The sequence below is a fragment of the Anser cygnoides genome, chromosome 1 (assembly GCF_040182565.1).
Source record: "Anser cygnoides isolate HZ-2024a breed goose chromosome 1, Taihu_goose_T2T_genome, whole genome shotgun sequence".
Taxonomy (NCBI): Eukaryota; Metazoa; Chordata; class Aves; order Anseriformes; family Anatidae; genus Anser; species Anser cygnoides.
Genome location: NC_089873.1, coordinates 188,779,261 through 188,802,609, shown reverse-complemented (window position 1 = coordinate 188,802,609; position 23,349 = coordinate 188,779,261). Strand labels below are relative to the sequence as shown.

The window sequence follows — 23,349 nt, the reverse complement described above, 5'->3', positions numbered from 1 at the left end:
TTCAGGCTACTAGAACATGGTTAGATGAGACCGATCACCAATCTTGTCGAGGCATTCACATTTGAAAAGCTATGTATGCTACCAGCACTAAGCATAGATAGAAATGATCTTATGGGACAAAACTATATGAAAATTTGAATTTGCGTTTGTTAGAATAAATGAGAACTGCTTTATTAACATATCTTTTTTTCTAACATCTTTTCTTGTAGACTCTTTGCTTTCTGCTGAGAGGCAACCGAATATCAAGGAAGATAACCTGAGCACTTTTGTACAAAAGGATCTATTGGATAACTCATCCTTCAACAGTGGCATGGAACAACAAGAGCTGAGGAACTCAGGGAAAGACGCAAGAGAGAATCAAGCTGCTACCTCATTAAAATGCTTAGAAGCATCCAACCCTCAGAAAGAAGATAAAACAGATTCTTTAAATAGTGAAAGAATTTCAAATATAAAACGAAAGGTTCTAAGTTCAGCGTGCCTAATGGCAAGAAAACGTTCCAGGTTGTTTCCTGAAGACTGTTACTTAGAGAAAGGGGAGGAAGATACATATGTGAGTTGTAACGTGAATGATGGAGCTACTGTCCCTCAGAGCCTGAAAGGACAACCTGCACAGTCTTCTCCTAGTAAAAATGATCGCTTGTTTGATGTGTGCCGTGACACTACATCTGTGACAAACAGAGATGTTAATAAGACTTTGAGTCAGATCAACTTTGGCATAAATAGAGCCAGTAGTGACTCTTGCAATAAAATATCAGCGGATAAAAAGCATGCTACAGACCCGTTGTCTGTAGTTGAACATAGACAAGTACTTGCACCTTTGGGAATAAATTGTTCAGGAAACGACAGGATCAGATTAAAACAATGGGGAAAAAAAGATGTAGCTGCCTTTTCAGGAGATGTAGCTGACAATCAAGAAACAAGGTCAGTTAAAAGTGATGAAAGCCCAGAAGCAGCTGCTTGCAATAATGTAGCTGTAGAGATTGTTAAAGAATTGTTGGATTACGTAGATGATAATTCTTTAATTGAAGTAATTTCTGAAGAAGATAAACAAGTACCACCTATGTATTCCAACAAAAGAACAAATGAGAACCTAGAGCATGAAGGGAAATCATCAGGAATTGTTAATGTATGCAGGTCAAATCTGAGCTTTGGTGGCTTCCAGACTGCTTCCAATAAGCAGATTAAATTCTCTGAAGACAGTATAGCAAAAGGCAAAATGCTGTTCAAAGACATTGAAAATGAATGCTTTGAAGCTTCTAACGTGGAAAGAGTCAGAAATTTTTCAAATCAAGTTCAAAAGGAGAACATCTTTTCTTCCAATTTGGAAAGCAAATTGGGCAGTAATTTATCTGGTTCACAGACAAGGCATACACAGTTTACTCCACATAAAGTTGACTTGTGTAAAAACTTCCCTAGAAGTCTGCATTCCTTGCAAGAACTTAATCAGACTTTGACAGCAAGCCAAGAAGCTGAAATTGCCGAAATTTCTAGTATCTTGGAAGAAACAGGCAGTCAGTTTGAATTTACACAGTTTAGAAGGCAAAGTAACGTATTCCAATCCGTTGAAAAACATGACATTGTAACTGTAGAAATGCACGGAGCAACAAATGTGGAAAATAATTCCGAACTGGGGGAAGATACTGATTCCTGTAGCACCGTTAAATCTGAAAATCAAGTAAGAAATGACAAGTATTGTAGTACGTGGAAAGACACAAATGAAGAATGTAACATGGTACAATATGAAAAAGAAAACAGAGTGCTTTTCCATAAAAGTAATGAAGAGGTTACTTTTGCAGACAGAGATGAAAGTGGAATATCTGACAGTGAGAGCTTTCCAATACCTGTACAGGCCAGCGTTTCTAATTTTGTAGGTTTTACTTCAGCTGGAGGTAAAAAAATAAGTATTTCTAAGGCAGCTTTGACCAGATCTGCAGAGCTTTTCAAGGACTTGGATGATAATTATTTATTTAAATCTTCAGAAACTAATACTGGATGCAGCAATTCAAAGGGCGGGGGGATGTCTTCGAACTGGAATTCTTTTAGGTGCCTGACAAAAGAAAACAAAGGTGTTTCAAACATCAACAGCATAGGTGCAATTTCCCATGCACGTTCTGTTTCCCACCATTCAGAGAAAAAATATGTGGGGAATGTTAGTACACCTGAAAAGGAAAATAGAGAAAACTGGAGAAAAAGATTAATAAGTGATGATGAACGTGTTAATTTCAGTCGTGTTAATGCTAGGCATTCCACCTATGGAATGCGAAACAGTCCAACATCCATTCAAAAACAGAACCAGAATCATACAATTTCCAAACAAGTTTTAAATCCAGGGGATTGCCAGGCTGAAGATAGTTTACAAGAAGACTCTCTGTATGTAACGTGTCTAGGAGATGCTACTGCCACTGCAGAACATTGTGATTTAAGTGTATCGGATGAAATGGAAAACCTGTCCCCTACTGAGAAAGGAGAAGACAGAAGGCAGAAGGATGAACGCTTGCCACAGAAATTTCAAACTTCAGCTGATGATGCTGCACCCATTTCTGATGGTCCTTTAGACAATTCTCTACATGGTCTCAGTGTAAATTGTGGAGAAAGAGACATAGATGTTTCAGAGAACTCTGATAAACAAAAGACAAATAGTATCAATGTTGAAGGAGAAGACACTACACATAGGAGCCTGTTTGTGAATGAAAGTAGAATAAAAATAGGCTGTTACCAACATCATCAAGTACCTTTTGAACAAGAGGTGGTTGTTGAACCAAGTGAAGTTAAGGGAGATTATCTGACTGGTTTCCAGACTGCTAGTGGCAAGAAAATAACAATTGCCGATGGATTTTTGGCTAAAGCTGAACATTTTTTTTCAGAAGATGATGTTGATTTAGGAAAAGAACATAATGACAATTTTGAGGACCACTTAAAGAACAGGAAACGTAGTATAAACTGTGTTAAAAGCTGTGACTTACATATTGACAATGTTGCTCAATGTGATGCAGAAATACCTAATTGTAATAAAAAGCTTATTCCTGAAGAACCTGGGATTCAATTTAAGCAGACAAGAGAAAGTAGTCCCGCTAAGAAGTCTCTGATTCTTGATAGTGTAAAAGTAGATGCATTCGTTAATGTAGGTGAAGATGGTGAAAGAAATTTGGTAGTTCCATATGTATATGAAAAGGCTGATGTCCATCCTGGGAAGTCAGAACTAGAAGCTGGATGGGAGAGTAGAGCTTTAAGTAGAACTTGTTTGTCTGAAGATGGAGAATTGTTTGCAGAGGTGGATGTGGAATGCTCAGCAAAAAAGAAGGATAAATCAGAAAACAGGCATGGTTTTCCTGTGCAGTCAGCTACATCTCTGCCTTCAGTGAAGGTATCAAGTAACCCTGTGGATAATTCTGTGCCTTGTGATACGAAAAATACTTTATTTGTTGAGGATAGTAGCAAATCTAATCAGTCTGTCCTCTTAGATTATAGTAGTGTTTCACAAAATAACTTTTCTCATTTGAACAGCAACAGCAAGGAATTTGACGTAAAACATTTAAATCAACGGTGTTCTAATGCAGACTGCTTCACAGACACAACTTTTAATGCTCACCAAAACCGGTCAGAAGTTGGCTTTCCTGAAGGTGGAACTAATTTAACCCGCTTACAAGAAGCATCACTTAATTTTAATGATGGAAATCCAGAGGGTGGTCTGAAACAAACTGTGTTTAGTACAGCAAAAGGTAAAGCTGTCTTTGTTTCGGAAAGCGCGTTAGCACGTGTCAGACAAATGTTTCAAGAAGACTACGGTGAATCTGTAAAACATGAAATTAAAACCAAATCGAGAACTAATCAAATGGAAATTCCTGGAAATTCATCTTCCGTCGTTCCTGCTGAGTGTCCTAATTCTACCAAATTTTTAGATGCTACAGAAAGAGAGGGGAATTCAGCAGCATCTCATTTCATTGATGGAAACGTGAATGCTGGTGAAAATGGTCAGCAAGATGCAAACCCGTTTGCAGATGAAGTTTCTGTTCCAAATTCTCAGGTGCAAGGCTTTGAACAGAATACTGAGCTTTTGGGAAACGTGCCTGTGCCAGGTAAGCAGGTAAAGCAGTCAGATTCTTCTAAAAGCAACCTTGGATTTTTCAGTACAGCAAGTGGCAAGCCTGTACAACTCTCAGAAGAGTCGCTAAAGAAAGCTAGGCAGCTCTTTTCTGAAATGGAGAGCAGCCATTCATCAGGATTACAAGAATTTTTAGTTGAAGAAGATGTTGAAAAATCTAAAAAACATACTGAAGAAGTATTTCCTAGGAAAATGCAGCTAGCATTACCAGAAGAGAGGGAAAATGCCAGCTCTAAACTGATTTCAGGTCCTTCTTTTGGGTTCAGCACTGCAAGCGGAAAGCAGGTAACGGTCTCGGAAAATGCCTATCAGAAAGCAAAGGCAATTTTAAAAGAATCGGATGATTTTTTAAGCAGCAAGCTCTGCATTATAGATCAACTTCATGCAATTAAAGAGAGTGGTCAACGTACAAAATCTCAAACTGGTAAAGTGATCTCAGAATCCAGAATTGACAAAAGCTGCAACGAGGAGCTTGACTTTAAAAGCAACCACGCTGAGGAAATGAAGTCTTTTTCAAGCACTCACCACCTCGAGGTGCCCGAGTATGTACCACATAGTAAGAAAAACAACCAGTTGGCATTATTTAAAAATAGCTTTCAGCAAGAGGAGACTGTGTCTTTCAGAAAAGGGCTGAATCGGGGGATGAAAACAGAGTCTGAAGCAGTTTCATGCAGCGCTACTGCTAAAGCAGAAATTGATGATCTGTTCCAAACTCCAAAAAATCACTTGAAAGTGGGTGCTGTGGGAAATGAAAAAGCTTCTGTAGGAGATGAACTTGCAGATTCTGGAGCGAAGAATTCTGCACAGTTCTTCGGTGGCAAAACATCAGATAAAAACTTTCAAAATAAGACCTTTGGGAAGAGGCACTTTGAAGAAAAAAACTCACTTGGTAGGTCTTTGTCTTATATACATTAAATTCCATAACAATATATGATTTTTTTTTTGTTTGTATTTAACATTGATATTTGTTTTTTCAGGTCTTCTAGAAACTGATGTTCTTTACCTTAGTGTCAATGACAAAAATTCTTGCTGCAAACTATTTATCCACTTTGCAGCCTTAAATGCACAGCACAAGCTAAATTTATGAGTATTAATTTTGAAGGTGTGTTGTTTTTTTGGTTTTATCATAACGTTATAGAAGAAATCTCCTTTTCTCTTTTTTTTCTTTTAATTCTCTATACAGATCTAGTGGTTTCATTTTGTTTTAATTGCAAAATGAGAATGAGTATATCTGTCTTCATCATTTTGTGCCCTGTAGGCAGGGACAAGGTTTTACATATATTGAGACTGCCAGTCTGATATGAAAACTTGTTGGTTTAAAAGCGCAGCCTCTTGCCGTCTAAAACTGATCTTGGTCAGGGCTGTAGTGTTAGTATGCAATGCTTACACAATCACCCAGAGCTGCTCAAGGACCTGGGCCAGCTGAAAATTATTTATGGCTTTGTGGGTGGATTGTAATAGACTTGCCTAGCTGCACAAGTTCAGGTACAAACGTTGGGCAGACTGATACAGGAAAATTGGGGTAGGCATAAAAAGGCAGATGGGAGTCTGTCAGCCCACCCTGAATCAGCATATGCCACAGCTGAACCCCTGCCTTAGTAACAACTTCTTTAAAAGACAGAATTCTGATGACTGAAAGTACAAAAGGTGACGCAGGTGAGCTGTGCTGCTGAAGTCCCCTGTGGTACAGTTCCTAAGGCAGACTGTCTCTACTGTGTTTGATAGGGTAAGGCTCACAGGTTTTGATTTGGAGGGAACAGACCTACTGACTAGAAAAAGAGTCTGACAGGCTTCATTATATGGAGTCTTAAAACCATTCCTGGTAGCACTACACAAGCATCCTGTGCAGAAGAGAGCCTTGCAAATGAGCCACGGTAACACCGTGTTGGGAAGGGGTGTTTGAGCCAAGTGTGATCTGAAGACTTGCGAATTCTGTTTGCTGTGGCTCCTTGAATATTTTATTTAAAAATTTAGTTAATTTATGAGGTATTGGTAAGAAACTGAACTTAAAGGGGAGATCTCTTTTTAAATCTGCGTTTTTATCTTAGGAGAACCTCCAATTAAAAGACAGCTGCTGCTTGAATTTGACAAGACAAAGATTCCCCCCAGATCTCTGAAAGCTTCAAAAAGCACTCCTGAGGGTAATTTCGGTGTTCTTGTGTTCTAAGCGGTAATCTAATGCTGGATGTTACCTTTAAAATTCTTCGGTTTCTGATTAACATATAATGATTGCTTAACTAATTCTTTTGTCAATATAGTCATGAAAATTCAGGGAAACTGCTGTGGCAATGTCTCCTCTCACTTGAAATCATGTGATTAATGGTATGCTTTACCCTGTAGTATCTAAATATGTTAGACTGTGCTACTTCTGCAAGAGCTCTCTTATTTCCAGCATGGTAGGAATTCATCCAGTTTTTTCTAATCCTAAAGCTTCCAAATACCAGCCTCAGTTAGAGCGTCTGTCCTATTGATCTAGAATTTCTCAATTAAAAGTTGTATTTATGGGAAAATAAGGTACTGGTATTTTTTATTACATAATAATTTGTGAGGAATATGCTTACTGATACGTGTATTACAGATGCTTTTAATGTTTCGAGCCAGTGATGCGGAGGCTTCTAAAAATGAAATCAAGGTTTTAAAGTTTGAGGTGATACTTTACGCGAAGCCTGATTAGGGTGTTAGGATAATGTGCTTTATGGCTACTGCTTTTCCTTACGGGAGATGGTGTGTTTTTCAAGGAACTCGTTCTTTCAAAGCACTGCATGTTTTCACCTACAATTCAGTAGCAACATTCATCTAGAAAATCAGAAATGCACATACAGCTAGTAATTATTGCCAGACAGCCTTCGATGAGAGAGGTTTCTTTACAGCTTCTGCTTTTTGAAGCCTTGGAAATGATACAGAGTATAAAAGAATCCACTTTGGGTGGATTGTTTTGATGTTCCAGAATACTTCCCCTTTCCTACACATGCTGCTGTCACAGTGCGAGGTAGCGCTGCGAGCTGTTGTATGCGCCTCATTAGTATTGCTTCCATTTTGAGTCGTCTCAGCCGAGTATACTCTAACCTGGATAGTGACCTCCATTACTCAGTACGAGAGTTTAAAAGCCTCATCTTCCTGTTTCTCTCTCTAAAGCGGATGATACTTCTCTTGAAGCTGTAATGTAGAAAGATTTGATCCTTAAGTGGTTGCTAATGTTATTTTTGAGATGTTTGGTCTTTTTGGTCTGTCTTTATTGTACCTTTAAGGAGGTACCTTCCACGCATTGTTACTCAAAAGGGAATTACACCTGAACTTCTTTCACAAGTGGCAATTACAAAGTGGGATACTTGAATATCCCAATTAAATGACTTTTATCCCAATACTTCAAAATGTCCCCTAGTTTTTAAAAAGAAAGTTGCAAGGGGAGTCATACTTAATCTCAGATTGTGAATGTTTTCCTCCGCTGCAAAGTATTTAAGAAACAAACAACACACAATCTTTTCAGTAGTTCATGGGAAATTAAAACTACTTTTCTGGAACACCTCATTCCAAATCACAGACAATTTCATAGATACTTGATGAGTACCTCGTTGTCAACAAAGCTGGATTGCTTCGTGCAGTACAGTAGCCCCAAGAACAATTCTAGATATCGTAGTAACTGTGACTCATCTATGTTAGGGCACAGAAATGATTTTGTAATGAGATATTTGACTCCTTTTGAACAAACTTACTTGTTCCTGAATGCTGTCCTAAGTTTGTTCTAAGCATGAAAATAATGGTTTGAAGAAAACTCTGAATGGAATTTGTAAGTTGCTGCCAGAGAACAATTGTCTATCCTTCATCCATAAATATTATCCTGCCCTGCAGCAGAATCTGAACAGTGTTATTCTTTGGTGGAACAGCTGACACCAGTTCTAATACCCAGAATAGTCCTGCTCCTGACTTCTGGAACATGTGGCATCTTGTATATATAATTTGTCATCTGAAACTTCCTCTTCCCAGCACAAAGGAGTTTCAATTCCAGGCAGACATGATTTAGATGTGTTGATAATTCTGAGATAAGTGTGTCCTTAGAAAGATCAAAGGAGGAGTTTGTGTGAATGTGCCCTTTTCTGTTGAAAACTGTTGTTTTTCTGTTTTTTTTAAGGAAAAAAAAAGTTGCTAAATGAGTTTTAAATTAGATAGGAAGCCTGTCTGGAACTAAATATATGTTAAACATTTCCCTTTAAGGATCCTAAAACACCTCTCACAGGCTCACAAATGGGAGCTTTTGAGAGTTGAGCATTATAGTCATTTATCTTCTAGATCTGTCTCAACTAGTGTGAAGAATTGAGGCTCGATAAGGGAGGGTGTCAGCTAATACTTGTTTTTCAACCGGTCCTTTTACTGCCAAGAACCTTAAGTAAAACAAGTCAGAACTTTTTTATGACCCCAGATGTGTTGAAATTGATTCTGCATTTACAGTTTCTTCCAATGACTACTGCTCTGTTCACACTTAATGCTCACCATACGTTTTGATATCAAACAAGAGGAGGTAATGTTTTCTTACATTTTTCTTTTTTGTCACCAAAGGCAGCATGTGGTTGAATGTCATCTTTACCAAGCTCTTCCATAATCATTTGTTTTCTACAGAGAAGAATCTGTAAGAAAAATATAAATTTCTAAACTGGAAAAAAAAGCTACATGGGTCTAACCTCATGTTTTAATTTGTCAGGGATATATATATTGGACCATGTATGATTATAAAAAGAGGAAAACACTAATGTTCCTTGAAAATTAATTTTGCATTTACAAGGAAATACCACCAGACTTCTGGCAATTCTATTTTCCTCACTTTTTCCCTTTTACCCACCATAAGATTTCTTAAGAACCTGTAGAAGTCTTCACTCCCAGCGTCAGACTGTTGCTTTTAGGGGTTTTCAGTTTGTGTTCATTGGTCTGTGACAACCTGTATATCCTTTAACTGCTACTGGTAACTATGCTGCTTAGATCAAACACATTGGCAAAATAACTTACATCCCAAAGTATGTTAGTCACTGAAATGGCAATTAGAAATAATATTTCTAGTGGCAGTAAGATTGAGATAGATTCGTGCCTTATTTATTGTAATATTCAGAAATACTGAAGACAGTTGCTTTTTTTCCTATATGTGGTTTGTATCAGTGCTGGTGAAAAAGAGCTTAATAATCAAGAGTTCTAACAGTAAGATTAGCCTTGGAAACTTTAAATCTAATCTACCTGGTTGTTTTTTCTAGATATGTTTTTTGTTCATTGAAGGTTAGCTAGGAAAACAGAAATGGGTTTATCAACATCAAAGATATTCTATAAGATTTTATTATTATTATTATTATTTTTAAGATTTTATATATATATATAAAATACATATATAAAACACAAGGCTATTTAAATCCCATTTGTAAATTACTGTAAACTTGTATTCCTATATGTAGGATGCATGAATATAGATATTTACAGCACATTTATTCTATCTATGTAATGTACTGTTTCAAACTTTTTTTCCTAATTATCTTATAGGCATTTTCAAAGACAGAAGAAAATTTTTGTACCACATTCCTTTAAAACCAGTAACTTGTCAGCCTTTTGGGTGAGAAATTTATAATATATATTAGTTTTTCTAATACAATTTCTTAAAAACCTTGCAAGTTCTTGTGACTTTTTAAAAAACATATGGTAGTAACTTGCAACCCAATTTTCTAAAAGACTAATAATAGACTAATAAAAGACTAATAATTTTATAAAAGACTAATAATTTTACTTCAAAATAAACAAATTACCAGACAACACACGTTGTTGCTGTAGGGTGATAAGATGCTAAACAAGTTTTACGCTTGTATTTCTATTTTTGTTAAGTACAAATTAATTGTTCAGGTTTTAAAGTATCAAAAACTAATATTTTATCTTTTTATTGATGTAGTTTTGAAAAAGCCACATTACTAAATTAAGAATGTTGAAGCTCTGAAAAAGATTTTTGTCAGGAAACTGAACCCTGTGTTTTCACCTCTGTAGGGCTACTAAGGAGCGACAAGAAGTCAAGAATCCTACTCTTACTTTACCAGACCAAGACTTCAAAGGATTTAAATCTAAACCTGCCATTTTTCAGCACTGTGCCCTAAGGCAATCTTCAAATGATGCTTCAAGATTTTCTACTCCACATAAGGCCTCAGCCCAAGAGAGTGAAGAAAAAAGAAATTTGTACAAATCTGGAAAAACTGCTAAAACTTTTGTGCCACCCTTCAAAACCAAGCTGACATTTTCTACAAGTGAACAAGGCAGCAGCAGGAGATGTGACTCAACAATCAGCATAAATACGACTGAAGAGAGGGAATTAAATCAGATCACAATTGAAAAAGATACTGTTGAAGCTCCAGATGACCTGTCTTGCATCGTGCATACAGCAGACACTGATTTAGAAAATGGAAATTTAGGTATTTTCAGATTTTGATCACTTACCTATAGTGACTGCTAACTATCAGAATCGAATCCGTAAGGGGTTTTGAATATTCTCTGACTTCTTTTTTTTTTTTTTTAAACAAAAAGAAACTGATTCCTAAGGCTTTTTTTTTTTTGTAGGGAAATCAGGAAATAATTACTTTTCTAAGACTTTATATTGAATTCCTAACAATTTCATCTCCAAAGTTAATTAAGAACATGAAAAAATTGTTTTTACACGGTAGTTCAGACACAAGTTGTAAGATGGAGTATGTTTCATTTGATTTTTCATACTTAAGTAAAATGTTCTAGAAACCTTAAAGATGAGCCTTGGTATATACTTCTTTCACTATTATAGAAGCTTATATTCATTCTGTTTTCTAACTAAAATGTAGGGCTAACCATACAAATGGCTGAATTGGTCTTTTTCAAAGAAGCAGAGATTGAATTTTCAGCTGTTTGACTTTCTTTAGCATGTGGACTTACACATTGGAACATTCAAGAAAGCTTAGAAGGTGTATAACTTACATAACTATCACAATCAAATAATCTGGTTTTCTTCACACGGACTTGTGTATATTGATTTAAACAGGTGCATGAGCATCTGCAGAGTTAGAGCCCCTATTTGTGGGTCAAAATCTCAGGATTATGGACGCTGTAGTCGTCATCAACTGGTTTATGTTCATTTGGAGTTTCCTGTGAAGAGTTCATTCTGAAGAAATGAAATATAATATCAGAGACTAATATCACATATTATAAATATTATTTAATCTCTTCAGTTAACACTGCTGAATATTTAGACTGCAGATTCTAAAAATCTGGATAGTGGCTTAGAAAATATGCTTCTCTGAGTCTGCTTTTATTCTGTGACTGTATATTCTAAGTTGATACATACTGTAAAAAGCTTTTGATGTTGTCTTTCTTTGCAGTTACGAGCAAGATGATGGCAAATCTCCGCTGTGCTAGAGATCTACAGGAAATGAGAATTAAAAAGAAATACAGGCAAAATATTAGCTCACAGCCAGGCAGCCTTTATGTCATTAAAACATCTGCAAGAAATAGAGTCTCTCTAAAAACTGCAGTAGAAGAGAAGTCTCCCAGTTTTTATTCTACAGAAGAGGTATGCTGATACCTTTTTACTTTGTCTTTCCAGGGCTGCGTTCGTTAAAACTAGCAAACAGAAAGTCGGTAACTTTTGATGAATAGATCCATTTAAGTGATATGTCTGTCGCAGTTTTGAGATAAGCATTTACAGTAGCTCTTAAAGCAGTTGCTGCATTGTTAGGTAGCTTTGCGTATCCACGGTTTATAAGACTCTTCCAAATAATAGGGATCATAAATGTCTCTGTAGTGTTGTAGTCAAACAAGAAACATGAAACAAGGAAAAAATCCATCAATGGTAGTTGATACTGACTTCTAACCCATGTGAAAAGCGGTCTTAAGATAACACGTGGTTAACATTTAAGCTCAGGTAAGTCAAGATCAAAAGCCTCTTGCTTTTGGTACGGTGCTTTTTTCAAAGCACACCATGATGTCATGACGTCCTGTTTTGTCAGTTCCTCCATTCTTCAGGGGTTACGTATGAAATGACAAGGTCATACAGAACAGTCTCTAGCTTGAGAAGATAATTTACATGAGTTTATAGCATTAGACGTGAAAGCTCTCAAATGAATTCCTACTGGATTGTCATTGTCTTTTGTCTTTTTCATCTATTTTTTTTGCAGCTTTACAGATATGGTGTTTCAAAACATTGCGTACAAGTTAACAGCACAAATGCAGAATCGTTCCAGTTTCTTATCAAAGACTTTTTCAGTAAGGAGTATTTATTAGCTGGAAACGGGATCCAACTTGCTGATGGAGGGTGGCTAATACCCACAGATGAGGGAAAGGCTGGAAAAAGGGAGTTTTACAGGTATTGTTTCTTATGAACTTGAGGCAGGTGCGCCATTTACTGATTTGTGATTCTCATATTGCTAGAATAAATCTAACACTACTTTTTGACTGCATTTTTAGTACATCTCTGTTAGTGTAAATGAAGATACTGTAGGTTTATAAATAGACTATGTAGACTAATGGTGTTAGTGATCTTCACTGGGCATGAAGGAAAACAAAGTCAAGTTAGAAAATTTCTGGAGACTCTTCTACAGTATAAATTGTCTATAAAATGTTAGTATTATTGTTAATTTAGAGCTTTTGTTTAATAGCATTGATAGGTTTTGCTTTTTCAAATGGAAAAGGATTCGCTTCTGTTGTACTCTAGAGTTTGAGTGTTGGGAATGACGGTTGTTGGGGGAAGAGTTTCTGTTGCAGGACACGGGTGCAAACGTTTTTCAATTTTTTTTTAAAGCTGACTTATGAAAATAACTTAGTTTGCAGTATGATTTGAAGGAAGCCAAGATATCAGTAGGCAAACTGACTGGTTATTTCAGGCTTTCTTTGAATGTATATAAAGTACAAAAGAAAAAGTGCACGAACAGCCCTTGCTCTTGCACTACTCTGGGTCCTTCTGTGTCTCCTTCTGCAGGTCATTTAAGATGAACTGATAAAAGAAGTATATGCATTGACGGCATCTGTCCTAAACACTTTCATAGATATTGTTTTGTTTTACTGTAAGCAAGCTTGTACGTTATAACTTCATCAAAAGCACATGCAGCGGAACAGCTAGCATACTGTTGCTTCAGCAAAACTTCAGAAAATTTTAAGTATTTTAATATTAAAATCTTGAGCCTTTCTGACAAGTTGGAAATTAACTTTTTGGTGGGACTTAACTTGTGTTCTGATCAGTCTAACAGCTTATCTGAACCTTTTTTAATTCCTTCTCTATCTCCTTCAGTGCAACAGCCTTCCTAGTGACTGGCTGAGTGGGAAAAGTTACAGGTTTCCAAACCAAATTAACCAGCTCATGGTGGTACAGCTTGGAATTGATAAAGAATGAAACATTGCTTAAGCAGTCAAACAGTGGGGGCAAGCAAAGCAAGCAGGAGATATTCTGGGGCTGCAAGAAAGAGAGTAGAGCACGCCTCCGTCCCTCGATGCGATGAGCATAACTGCGTGAACCAGGGAGGGCATGCCCCTGGAGCTACTGCTAGGGTCAAAGGTCCGTTTCAAGAACGCCTGCATGCACACACACGCATGCTGCCAAAGCTTATAAGGACAAAACTTCAGTATTCAGACAATAACCAGACCAGGCTACGGAATGTAACCTTCCTGTTTACACTGTAATAAATACTCCGTTGTTAATGTTGCCTATGTGCGTATGCTGCATGCAGTGCTAGGGAAAAATAGGCAAGTAACGGCTGATAACGGATTTCAGGTTAATTTATTAATGATTTATCTGCAGGGCCCTCTGTGACACTCCTGGTGTGGATCCCAAGCTAATAACAGAGGCCTGGGCTTACAATCACTATAGGTGGATTGTGTGGAAATTGGCAGCCATGGAAGTAGCTTTTCCACATGAATTTGCTACCAGGTGTTTGACACCAGAAACGGTGCTGTTGCAGCTGAAATATAGGTAAGTGTATAGCAGCATATTTGGAGTTGTGACTGCGTGCTTTCTGCTCATAATACTGTAAAATAAACATCTCTACTTTGCATTTAGTGTTTATCTGAATGCTTGTTTTGCTGATCTTAAACATACCAATATTAAAAATCTACTGCATGTTATTTGCAAATACTTAGATAGTTTTCCCTTTATTATAATGGCACTTAGTCATGTAGATTGAGCAATAATTTGCAAGAATTGATTTTAAGGGGAAACAATGTGATGGATTTTGTTCATTTTAACAGTGTCGCGGCTTCTTTTCTGTAGGTATGACTTGGAAATCGATAAAAGTAAACGATCAGCAATCAAAAAAATAACGGAGAGAGATGACGCAGCAGGTAAAACACTTGTGCTGTGCGTTTCTAAAATCATATCACTGAACGCTGTTGTATCTCCTAGCAATAACAATATGGAAAGTAAAAAAGGAGCAGCAATAATTGAAGTTACTGATGGCTGGTATGGGATTAGAGCTCTTCTAGATCCACCCATCAAAGCTTTCTTACGTAGAAGAAGGCTTAGAGTTGGTCAGAAGATCATAGTACATGGAGCAGAACTCGTTGGCGCTCAGAATGGATGTACGCCACTGGAAGCCCCAGATTCCCTTATGTTGAAGGTAAACCAAAATACTCGTTCAGCTTGATTGGATATGACTGAGAGATGGGACAGATGCTATTTGCTTGAGCGGTGCTATAAGCTGGATGGGGTTGTGTAAACAGAAGAAAAAAGTTCTGTTGGGGTTTTATAAGTTTTGTTGTAGTTTAATTACCACATTTGTCAGACAAGGTGCTTAACGCTAGTCACTAGTGTTGGAAGAAAAATACGTATTACAAAATAAACAGTATAAAAGTACCTTTTTTTTTTTCTTCTATAAGATTCTGACAAGTTTTGCTGCATGTTTTATCCTTAATACGGTTAAGCACCAGGTTAAGAAAGGTGTTTATCCATCATAGACAGTATAAAAGGTTGAGGAAGAACTGGGAAAAAAGAGAGGGAGGGCTTGGGGGGGAGGGCTTGACTTGTTTGAGGATGATTAAAGTGATGGGTGAAGTTTCAGCATAAAAATTTTGGTCATCTGGTATAAAGCAATGGCATATCTCATAGATGTTAATTTCCTAGAGAATCTTAACTCATCAAATTTGTCATACCTGTTTAAAGTAAGCTTTTCAATGTGAAAAGAAACCCTGAAATTAAAATGCAGTATGTTCAGGTGCTGAAATAAGAGTTTCTTAGTGAGGTCAGTGTAAAAAAAAAAAAAAAAAAAAAAAATCTTTCCTTTAGATTTAATAAGTTGTATCTCCTTTTGACCTACCAATGCCAGTTTATCATTCAACATTTAACTTGTTCAGATTTCAGCCAACAGTACCCGCTGCGCACGATGGCACGCAAAACTAGGATTTCACCGGGATCCCAGACCTTTTCCTTTGCCTCTGTCATCGCTTTACAGCGAGGGTGGTGCAGTGGGGTGTATTGATGTCGTCATTCAAAGAACTTACCCTATTCAGGTATGGTATAAGTATTTTATGAATCTAACCGGTTCTATTAGATCTAATTTATCTAAGAGCTAGTTTCTATATTGCTTTTCAAAGGTGACATAATAGAGACAGTTAAATAAATTCAAGAAATGGTACCATGATGTGTAATAAGAACAGAAGTGGCTCTTGCAGTGTGCACATATTTAATTTTTCAGGAGTGGAGTATCCTGTTGTAAGAAGAATTTCAATTTACACTCAGTATGTTCTGGCTTGCTTTGCTTCAGCTTCAAAAAGCCAGAAATAATTGAATGTGGGTTCAGCAATCTAAAAAGCACAGAACTGAAACCCAATTTTTTGTCACTAACATAGATAGATCTGCAAAGAAGTTAAATATTTTTTAACCTTCGGTAAAATTAATTTTGTCTTATATGTAGCTGGCTGTATTGTATAAGATCTATTTAAAATATTATTTACAATACAATCTGATTATTGTATAAAATAGAGGGAGGATGTTTTAGATACAGTGAAGTCTGACCATATGTAAAGAATCTGTGGATATCAAGTGGTAACTACTTGGAATCATAGAACTTCGTCACCTTTGTAGCCCTCCTTAGGACACTCTCTAATAGTTTTATATCCTTTTTATTCTGTGGTGCCCAGAACTGCACACGGTGCTTGAGGTGAGGCCGTACCAGCACAAAGTAGAGCTTTTTATAACAGTCCCAGCTATAAAAAGAAACATTTTTTTTTCTTGGTAATCAGTCCTCTGAATGTTAACATGTTAGCCATGATACAACTTTTACGATCTGTTAACTTTTCTCAGAGAATGTTGCACTTGACATGCACATACAGGGTTTTTCTTCATTGTTTGCTTTCTAAAATGATGTATGACTGTTGGTCAGTGTAGACTGAGTTTCACAAAGGTAATAGCAATATTTGGTTTGAGTCATTGCTTTGATATTTTAGATCATTATTTTAACGGAGAATATTGCAATACTTACTATGTGGGCATCCTGGTAGAACTAACATCTATTTAGGTCCCAGAAGGGGACAGTTATCTGTAATGCCATCACAGTACGTGGCTTCCAGGCTGGGGAGGAAAGTGATGCTTCATATCTCGCTGTTTCCTGAGATTGACGGGCAGATATATTTGTATATTTTTATAAAACCGCTGAGAATCTTGCTCAGTCATACCAAAACGATAGGAAGACTTGAGCTATATATCTCTTTTGACTCAAGCCAAGGGGTGTGGGAATCACAGTAACTGTAATTAAAGTTGTCAGACTGTGAACAGTGCGGGAAGTGGAAGGCGTGCAGTTAATGAGGCAGGCAGAGCCAATGTCAGCAATTCACTGCCTCATAAGGAGCAGTCCTTCAGCTTTCCTCATCCTGCTCCTGCCATACTGTCTTGCTGCTTCTCTGTGCTCTACAGCTCATCTGGTGCTGTTCCACAGCTAATTTACTTTGCTAAACCAGGAGTAACAAAACCAAAAAAAAAAAAAAAAGGGGGGGGGGGGGGTGGGGACGACAACAACATAAACCAACCTCAAACTGCTGTCTGTTTGTCTGTTGCAATAGGAAACTGGTGTCTGGTAACGTCAGGTAAGTGCTAGAGCCAGTGCAAGGGGGAAGATGGGGCTGTGCAGCAGAAAGGAATACCGCTTTCAGGTGCAGTGACCTCTTTGTTTGGCCACCTATCTCTTCAAAGCATGCACTTGCCAAGCCAGCTCTGACACGGCCGTGGGCAAGGCTGATATCCTATGGAAACACTTCAAGCTGGAACTGTTCAAGGGCGTCTTTTACAGCGTCTAGTCTAGCAGGTTAAAACAGTCCAGTCGACGCTGAAAGACAAATTGGGTAGGATGCAGTTCTGGTATGTTTTTGAGCACTGAGTTTGTTTTGTATCTAAATGTATGTACAAGTGGCATCCAGCTATCTTCTTAATTATACCGATGCCTATTATTATAAGCTATGGTTTCTTCAGCTGTTAAATCACAGAAGTTTGACTACAGCTGCTCCATTCTGTCTGTGTATCTTTAAAGAGAAGATTCACCAGCCACTGCTCTGTTTTGTTTTATTGTTTTTTTAACCTTGGATCTGTTATACTAAAAGAACTTATGAACCTGTTCACTTCTAACCAGAAATGCTTTAAACAGTGAGTATTGGAGGGAAGCTGGATGAGGTTAAAAATGGAAGGTCTGGGGTTTATTTAAATCTTTGTGTTTCAGTGGATGGAAAAGACATCAGCTGGCTCATATGTGTTTCGTAACAGCCGAGCTGAAGAAAGGGAAGCTGCCAGGCATGCAGAGGATCAACAAAAGAAACTGGAAGCTCTGTTTGCAAAAATCCAAGCAGAATTTGAAAAGCATGAAGGTAAAGATTTCATTATTTCAGAATATGTAGTAACACAGAAACGTTTTTGTTTCTGGGCAGTGGGATTCTTGCCACACTGATCGTGGATTCCAGGTGCCTTCACGCTCTGATCTGTTTTGTTTGGGGGTGGGGAGGGGGACGTTGTTTATTTTTCTACAGGAACAGATGGGATTCCATCACAAATAATAGCCTGCGCAGTTCAATGTCCATAGGGTCATTATCTGCAGCCCAGCTCACCTCTCCTTTTTTGTTAATCTTTCTTGGGGTGATCTCTAACGCTGAGATGCTGGCCAACTGCTTCGTCAGAACCTGGGATGCGTTATTATTTGCCCTTTCTTTGTTATTGATGCCATACCCTTATTAGAAATCTGAATTCCTAGTTGAAATTGGAGATTGCTTTATAATTCTTAGCATCACTGATGTGAACTTCAACATCCCAGTCACCTCACTGTGTTGGTTTATGTTCGATTGGTAACTGGTCTACGTACAGTGGAGTCAACTACGCTGAAGAAAACCATCCAAGTGCAAGCAGCAAAGATGATTGAGCTGAGGAGAGGATTAGAGTTTAATGCAATTAAGTTCACTTGGCTTTTAGCTGGTGTCCTAAGGAAAGGAGGCTTCTTCACGTACACTCCTGTGGTCACTTGTCATCCCAGGCCTTGTTATCTTTGAGACTTTTGCTTTTCCGTTGTATGAGAGGAGGAAGCGCCTAGCACACAGACAGCATGGTCAAGTAGCGGTGCAGTTTTGTGGCAAGCTGCCGAGTTTCCCTAAGTGCAGGCAATGAGCATTGCTTGCTACATCAGCAGAAAGCTATTGCCTTGTTTAAAGCGTTGTTTTCCTGTTGGTTCAGAAAACTGACCTGGCTCACTGCATGCTCGCGTGCGTCCCAGAGCTGCTGCTGAGAACTGGCTATGCCACCTCGTAAGACCTTCCCCAGAGTTTGTATAGTATTGTTGTATTACAACTAAATACAACATAGTTTGTAAAAGTGATTTTTTTTTTTCCATTTCTATCTTCCTAAAAACTACAAACATCTATCCCTATATAGAAGAGTTTTGTAGCTTGGTTCTGGCAAGTCCTAAGTTATTGTATTTCCTACATAATTATTTTTCCTCCACTTTTTAAGTATATTGGTTGTATTCAACATAATGTGAATTTTTTTCAACAGAGAGCGCCAGCAGAAAAACACCAAGTTCACGCGTAGTCACAAGACAGCAAATCCATAATTTGCAAGATGGTGCAGAACTTTATGAAGCAATCCAGAATGCGTCTGACCCTGGTTATATGGAGGTAACAGTAGGGCCAACTGGGCTACTTTTGAAATGCTTGTGCAGTCATTTCTCATTTAGTACCTCCTGCTAAAATCAGCCACAAAATTACTATTTATTTCTCTCATCTTTTAAAATTTCCTATAGTATGCTTATTGCTAAGTAAATTCTGATTTACTTGGAAAATACTTCAATGAAGTCCTGTTTAAATAGATTAATATCTTAGATTGCAAAAGAGAATAAGTGATTTTCTCTGGCTATACAAAATCCAGGATATAGTACAATTAAAAATTATTATTTGTGGTTTTATTACTTTGTTTTGACGTGTGTATGTGAAAACTGAATGCACCTAGTACGACACATTTTTCTTGCATGCTGTTCACTGAAGAGTTTACATGATCTTACTGTGATTTGTCTCCTGATGCGTTTTAGTGTTAATTAGTCAGCTCAGAGATAGCAGCCTGCTGGGAGACGCAACTCTTCTTTTCTTCTTACAGAACTTTTTTGTAACATCTTTCTTATTAAACTGGCAGGACGTGCCTGTTGTACGAAATACCTTGGTTATGTGTTCTTAAGCAGGCTTCTCACTAATTACCTATTAAGAACAGCATATAATGTAATACATAGACAACTGAGTACCGGTAAAGACTGGAGTCCCCAGTTGTGCTAACATTTTGAGTCTTAGTAGTGTGTCAGCTGAACAACAAATTGTCTGTAACAGAAGAACACTTAGGAAAGAGACTATAAAGGATCCTGTCAGGATCTTTCAGGATTTTTTTTGTGATTACTTTTAAAAAAAAAAAAAAGATACTGAATATGTTTTCCCTTGGTTACAGGGTTATCTCAGTGAAGATCAGCTAAAAGCTCTGAATGCTCACAGGCAGCTGATGAATGATAAAAAGCAAACTCGGATACAGGAAGAATTCAAGAAGGCTGTAGAGTCTGCAGAAAAGGAAAAGTATGGTTGTTCCAAAAGGGATGTGTCCACTGTTTGGAAATTATGTGTGGTAGACTACAGAAAGCAAGAAAAACATAAAGGTCAGTACTTGGGAAATAATAAATAACTTTTATCGTCACGTGATAACTGGCCAACATAATAAGCAGATTTGAAGAGGTTACATACAGTATTCTAGCTTGCATGTAACTGTTTCTGGTTTTATTTTGCTAAAAAGCCTTTGTATTAGTGTTGTACACCTAATTATCTTTATCTGGTGTTACTAGGAGTGATACTGAGCATCTGGCGTCCACTACTAGATGTTTGTTCGCTGTTAAAAGAAGGCAGTCGGTACAGAATCTACCAGCTGTCCACATCACAGTCCAAAGGAAGAGCAGAATCAACTAACATACAATTAACAGCAACAAAGAAAACTCAGTATCTACAACTATCAGTAAGTACTTTAACTGCATAAAGATAAATCATTAAAAAGCTCCAGTCTGTATAAGAGTGTGTTGGTGTTTATTTTTTTTAAGGTCTCGCAGAAGATGCTGCTGCAGATTTTCTTTCCGAGAAAGGCTCTAAAATTCACCAGTTTGTTGGATCCTTCTTTTCAGCCACCATGTGCTGAAGTTGATTTAGTTGGAGTTGTAGTTTCTGTTAGCAAAGCAGGTATGTTGTTGACCACGTTCATGTCATTGAATCACCACTAAGTTTTTTTTTATTTCAAAAGTCAAAACGATGTTTGGTGTTATATAACAGCTAATATACAGCTATTACATATATAGTTATATAATAACTAATATAGCCCATCACTGTGATACGCTGGGAGATTATTGTTTTCCTACAGGAAAAAAAGTCTTATTTTCTAGCAAGAATTTAGTATTTGAGTATTCAAGCTCAAGAGAAGCTTTTTCTTCAGCTCTGTTCCATGATGTACGTTCTTACACCTGTGCTCTGTGTGTGCAGCAGCGGTGTCTGCCATGTACGTGGGCTCCCTCTTTTGCGTGCACTATCATGGGCTGAGCGGAAACCAGCCCTTGGAGCTCACGGGTAGACAGGTGGAGAATCTTCTGATGAAAAGCAAAAGCACCATAGAAGTACTATGTTTAAGCGCCGGAATGCAGATTTTGAATTGTTTTCTGTAATCAGTAGGGAGAGAGCGTAGAATGTGAATGAAGCATCAAACATCTGTTAGCATGCTGACAAGGCTGCCGTGTTATATTTATCAATTAGAGCTTTTTCAAGATGCGCGTGACTTTTTTTATAGACACAAATTGCAGTAATCAACCTTTATTTAAAGGTTTATGGTTTGATTCATTTTTTCTTACTTTTAGGTTTCGCTACTATGGTTTATTTATCTGATGAAAGCTATAATCTGGTGGCAATAAAGATCTGGGCAGATCTCAGGCACTTTGCTATTGAGGATATAGTCGTTCGCTGTTCGTTCATTTCTGCAAGCAACCTTCAGTGGCAGTCTGACTTCAGATCAGAAATTCCTGTGCTGGTGGCTGGAGATCTTTCTGTGTTCTCAGCCAGCCCAAAGGAAACCTATCTTCAAGAGAAGTTTAATGAACTGAGAAGTATGGTAGAGGTAAACCTTTAGATTTTTAGTTTAATGATGGATTTTAGTTATTGCAGTGTCAATCTGTCACCAAAAAGTCCGGTAGTGGTAGTGAATTTTACGTAATGCGGATAATGCTGAATTTGAGGGGATTTTGTTGGAGTAAGGTGTTAATGTGCTTTTCTTGGAGAACTCTCCATGTCATCATATACTGAATGTCTTGGCTGTTTGTTTTTTTTTGTTGTTTTTTTCCCCATCAGCTCAACACCCCTGTCTTCAGCATGTGCCACAGAATCTTTTCTGGTTAGCAAACCTGTTTCACCTGCCAGCAGGCAATCTGTCACGGACAGTTTAACTGTAGCCTTTCTAAAGTTGAAATTTACTGTCTTGTTCACTTGGACACATTCGATACTAACCATCAGCCTGATGCTTTTATTTATTTTTCTTTATGTCAACTTTCTAGTTGTGCTAAATAACATGTCCTGGACATACGTTCTCACTTCTTACTGAATACATTTTTTTTTTTCTTGCTAACAATAAGTGGAAGGTGTATTTTCTTTTCCATGGAAGGTGCAGTGGACTTCTAAGTTGTTGGTTTCATTTAAAAAAAAAAAAAAAAAAAAAGTCTTGTGGGATTATGATGAGAAAACAAAACCCTAGTTTGTGAGCACAGAACACGTGCATAATTTTAAAAACAACTATTCTGCATTGTAATTTCTCCTGTTTTATAGAATGTGGACTCCTTTTGCTCTGACGCAGAAAGTAAATTGATGAATTTGCTACAAAGAAGTCACTCACTCACGCCCACTTTACCTAAAAGATGTGGTTCAGAATGCTTTTCTCCTTCCTGTAACTCAGGCCTCTATGCAGCGGACAAAAGTTCGGTAAGCTTCTAGTAATTAGTCTTGTTTTCATACTGGCTTTACATACAGTACGGATATAAGCAGGTTTTGTACTGCTGGCTGTGGCAAATGGTCTCTGTTTTCAGTCTGCCCCACAGATTCTCTGTAGGCAAGGCAAGCTGATCAGAAGCTTTTTCCTTGTGCGGGTTACAATTATTCCTTGGGAGGAGCTCCCTAGCCTAGCCTTCCTCCAAGCAGGATATGAAAAATTCCCCTCTTGGTCTGTGTTTTGATGGCGTACTTTAAATACTCTGAATTTTATGAGTAAAATGAGTCCTCCTTTATAGGAAATAGGGAAGTATTTACTACTTCCTCAGTTCCATTGTGAAGATTACCTGATATGGATATGATTGGGAGGAAAATTCTTGATCTGTAAATGTTTCTCCAGGAGACTCTGCAATGTGTACCCTTGTTTAGAGAATTTATTTCCTAGTCTTCTTTTTTATAGGTATTGCTCGCTATTTTGTAGGTTTAAAAGGGAAGAGGTATCACCTAGTAAATGCTGGGTTTTTATAGTATTGTTTCCAAAAATTGAGTTAAATAGTACTCTGCTTCCCATCGAGGCTGCTGGTGGCAAGTTGTTCTTGATGTGCAATACAGAGTGAATCGGAACTAAAATTTTTCCGGCCAATAGTTGTGAGGGAGGTGGAAACACACCGACTTCAGATCAATTCTTGAGGACTAAAATGCAGTCTGTAAAGCATCCTTTCCCATTTCAGAGACAGTACTAATGTTCTGAATGTTTAGTGGTATATATC

At 37.6% G+C, this 23,349-nt stretch overlaps 1 protein-coding gene across 1 annotated transcript in view; it reads left to right on the top strand.

Moving 5' to 3' along the window:
- BRCA2 (BRCA2 DNA repair associated) overlaps positions 1-23,349 on the top strand; it is a 40,434-nt gene that overhangs the window by 13,755 nt on the left and 3,330 nt on the right. The window contains exons 11-26 of the mRNA XM_048048076.2: positions 210-4,991; positions 6,151-6,243; positions 9,620-9,689; positions 10,112-10,530; positions 11,464-11,654; positions 12,259-12,446; positions 13,875-14,045; positions 14,343-14,688; positions 15,422-15,577; positions 17,776-17,920; positions 19,092-19,213; positions 20,028-20,229; positions 20,413-20,579; positions 20,662-20,797; positions 21,463-21,719; positions 22,421-22,573. Of these exons, the coding sequence (XP_047904033.2) occupies positions 210-4,991; positions 6,151-6,243; positions 9,620-9,689; positions 10,112-10,530; positions 11,464-11,654; positions 12,259-12,446; positions 13,875-14,045; positions 14,343-14,688; positions 15,422-15,577; positions 17,776-17,920; positions 19,092-19,213; positions 20,028-20,229; positions 20,413-20,579; positions 20,662-20,797; positions 21,463-21,719; positions 22,421-22,573 (7,598 nt within the window). The remainder of the gene's footprint in view (positions 1-209; positions 4,992-6,150; positions 6,244-9,619; positions 9,690-10,111; positions 10,531-11,463; positions 11,655-12,258; positions 12,447-13,874; positions 14,046-14,342; positions 14,689-15,421; positions 15,578-17,775; positions 17,921-19,091; positions 19,214-20,027; positions 20,230-20,412; positions 20,580-20,661; positions 20,798-21,462; positions 21,720-22,420; positions 22,574-23,349) is intronic.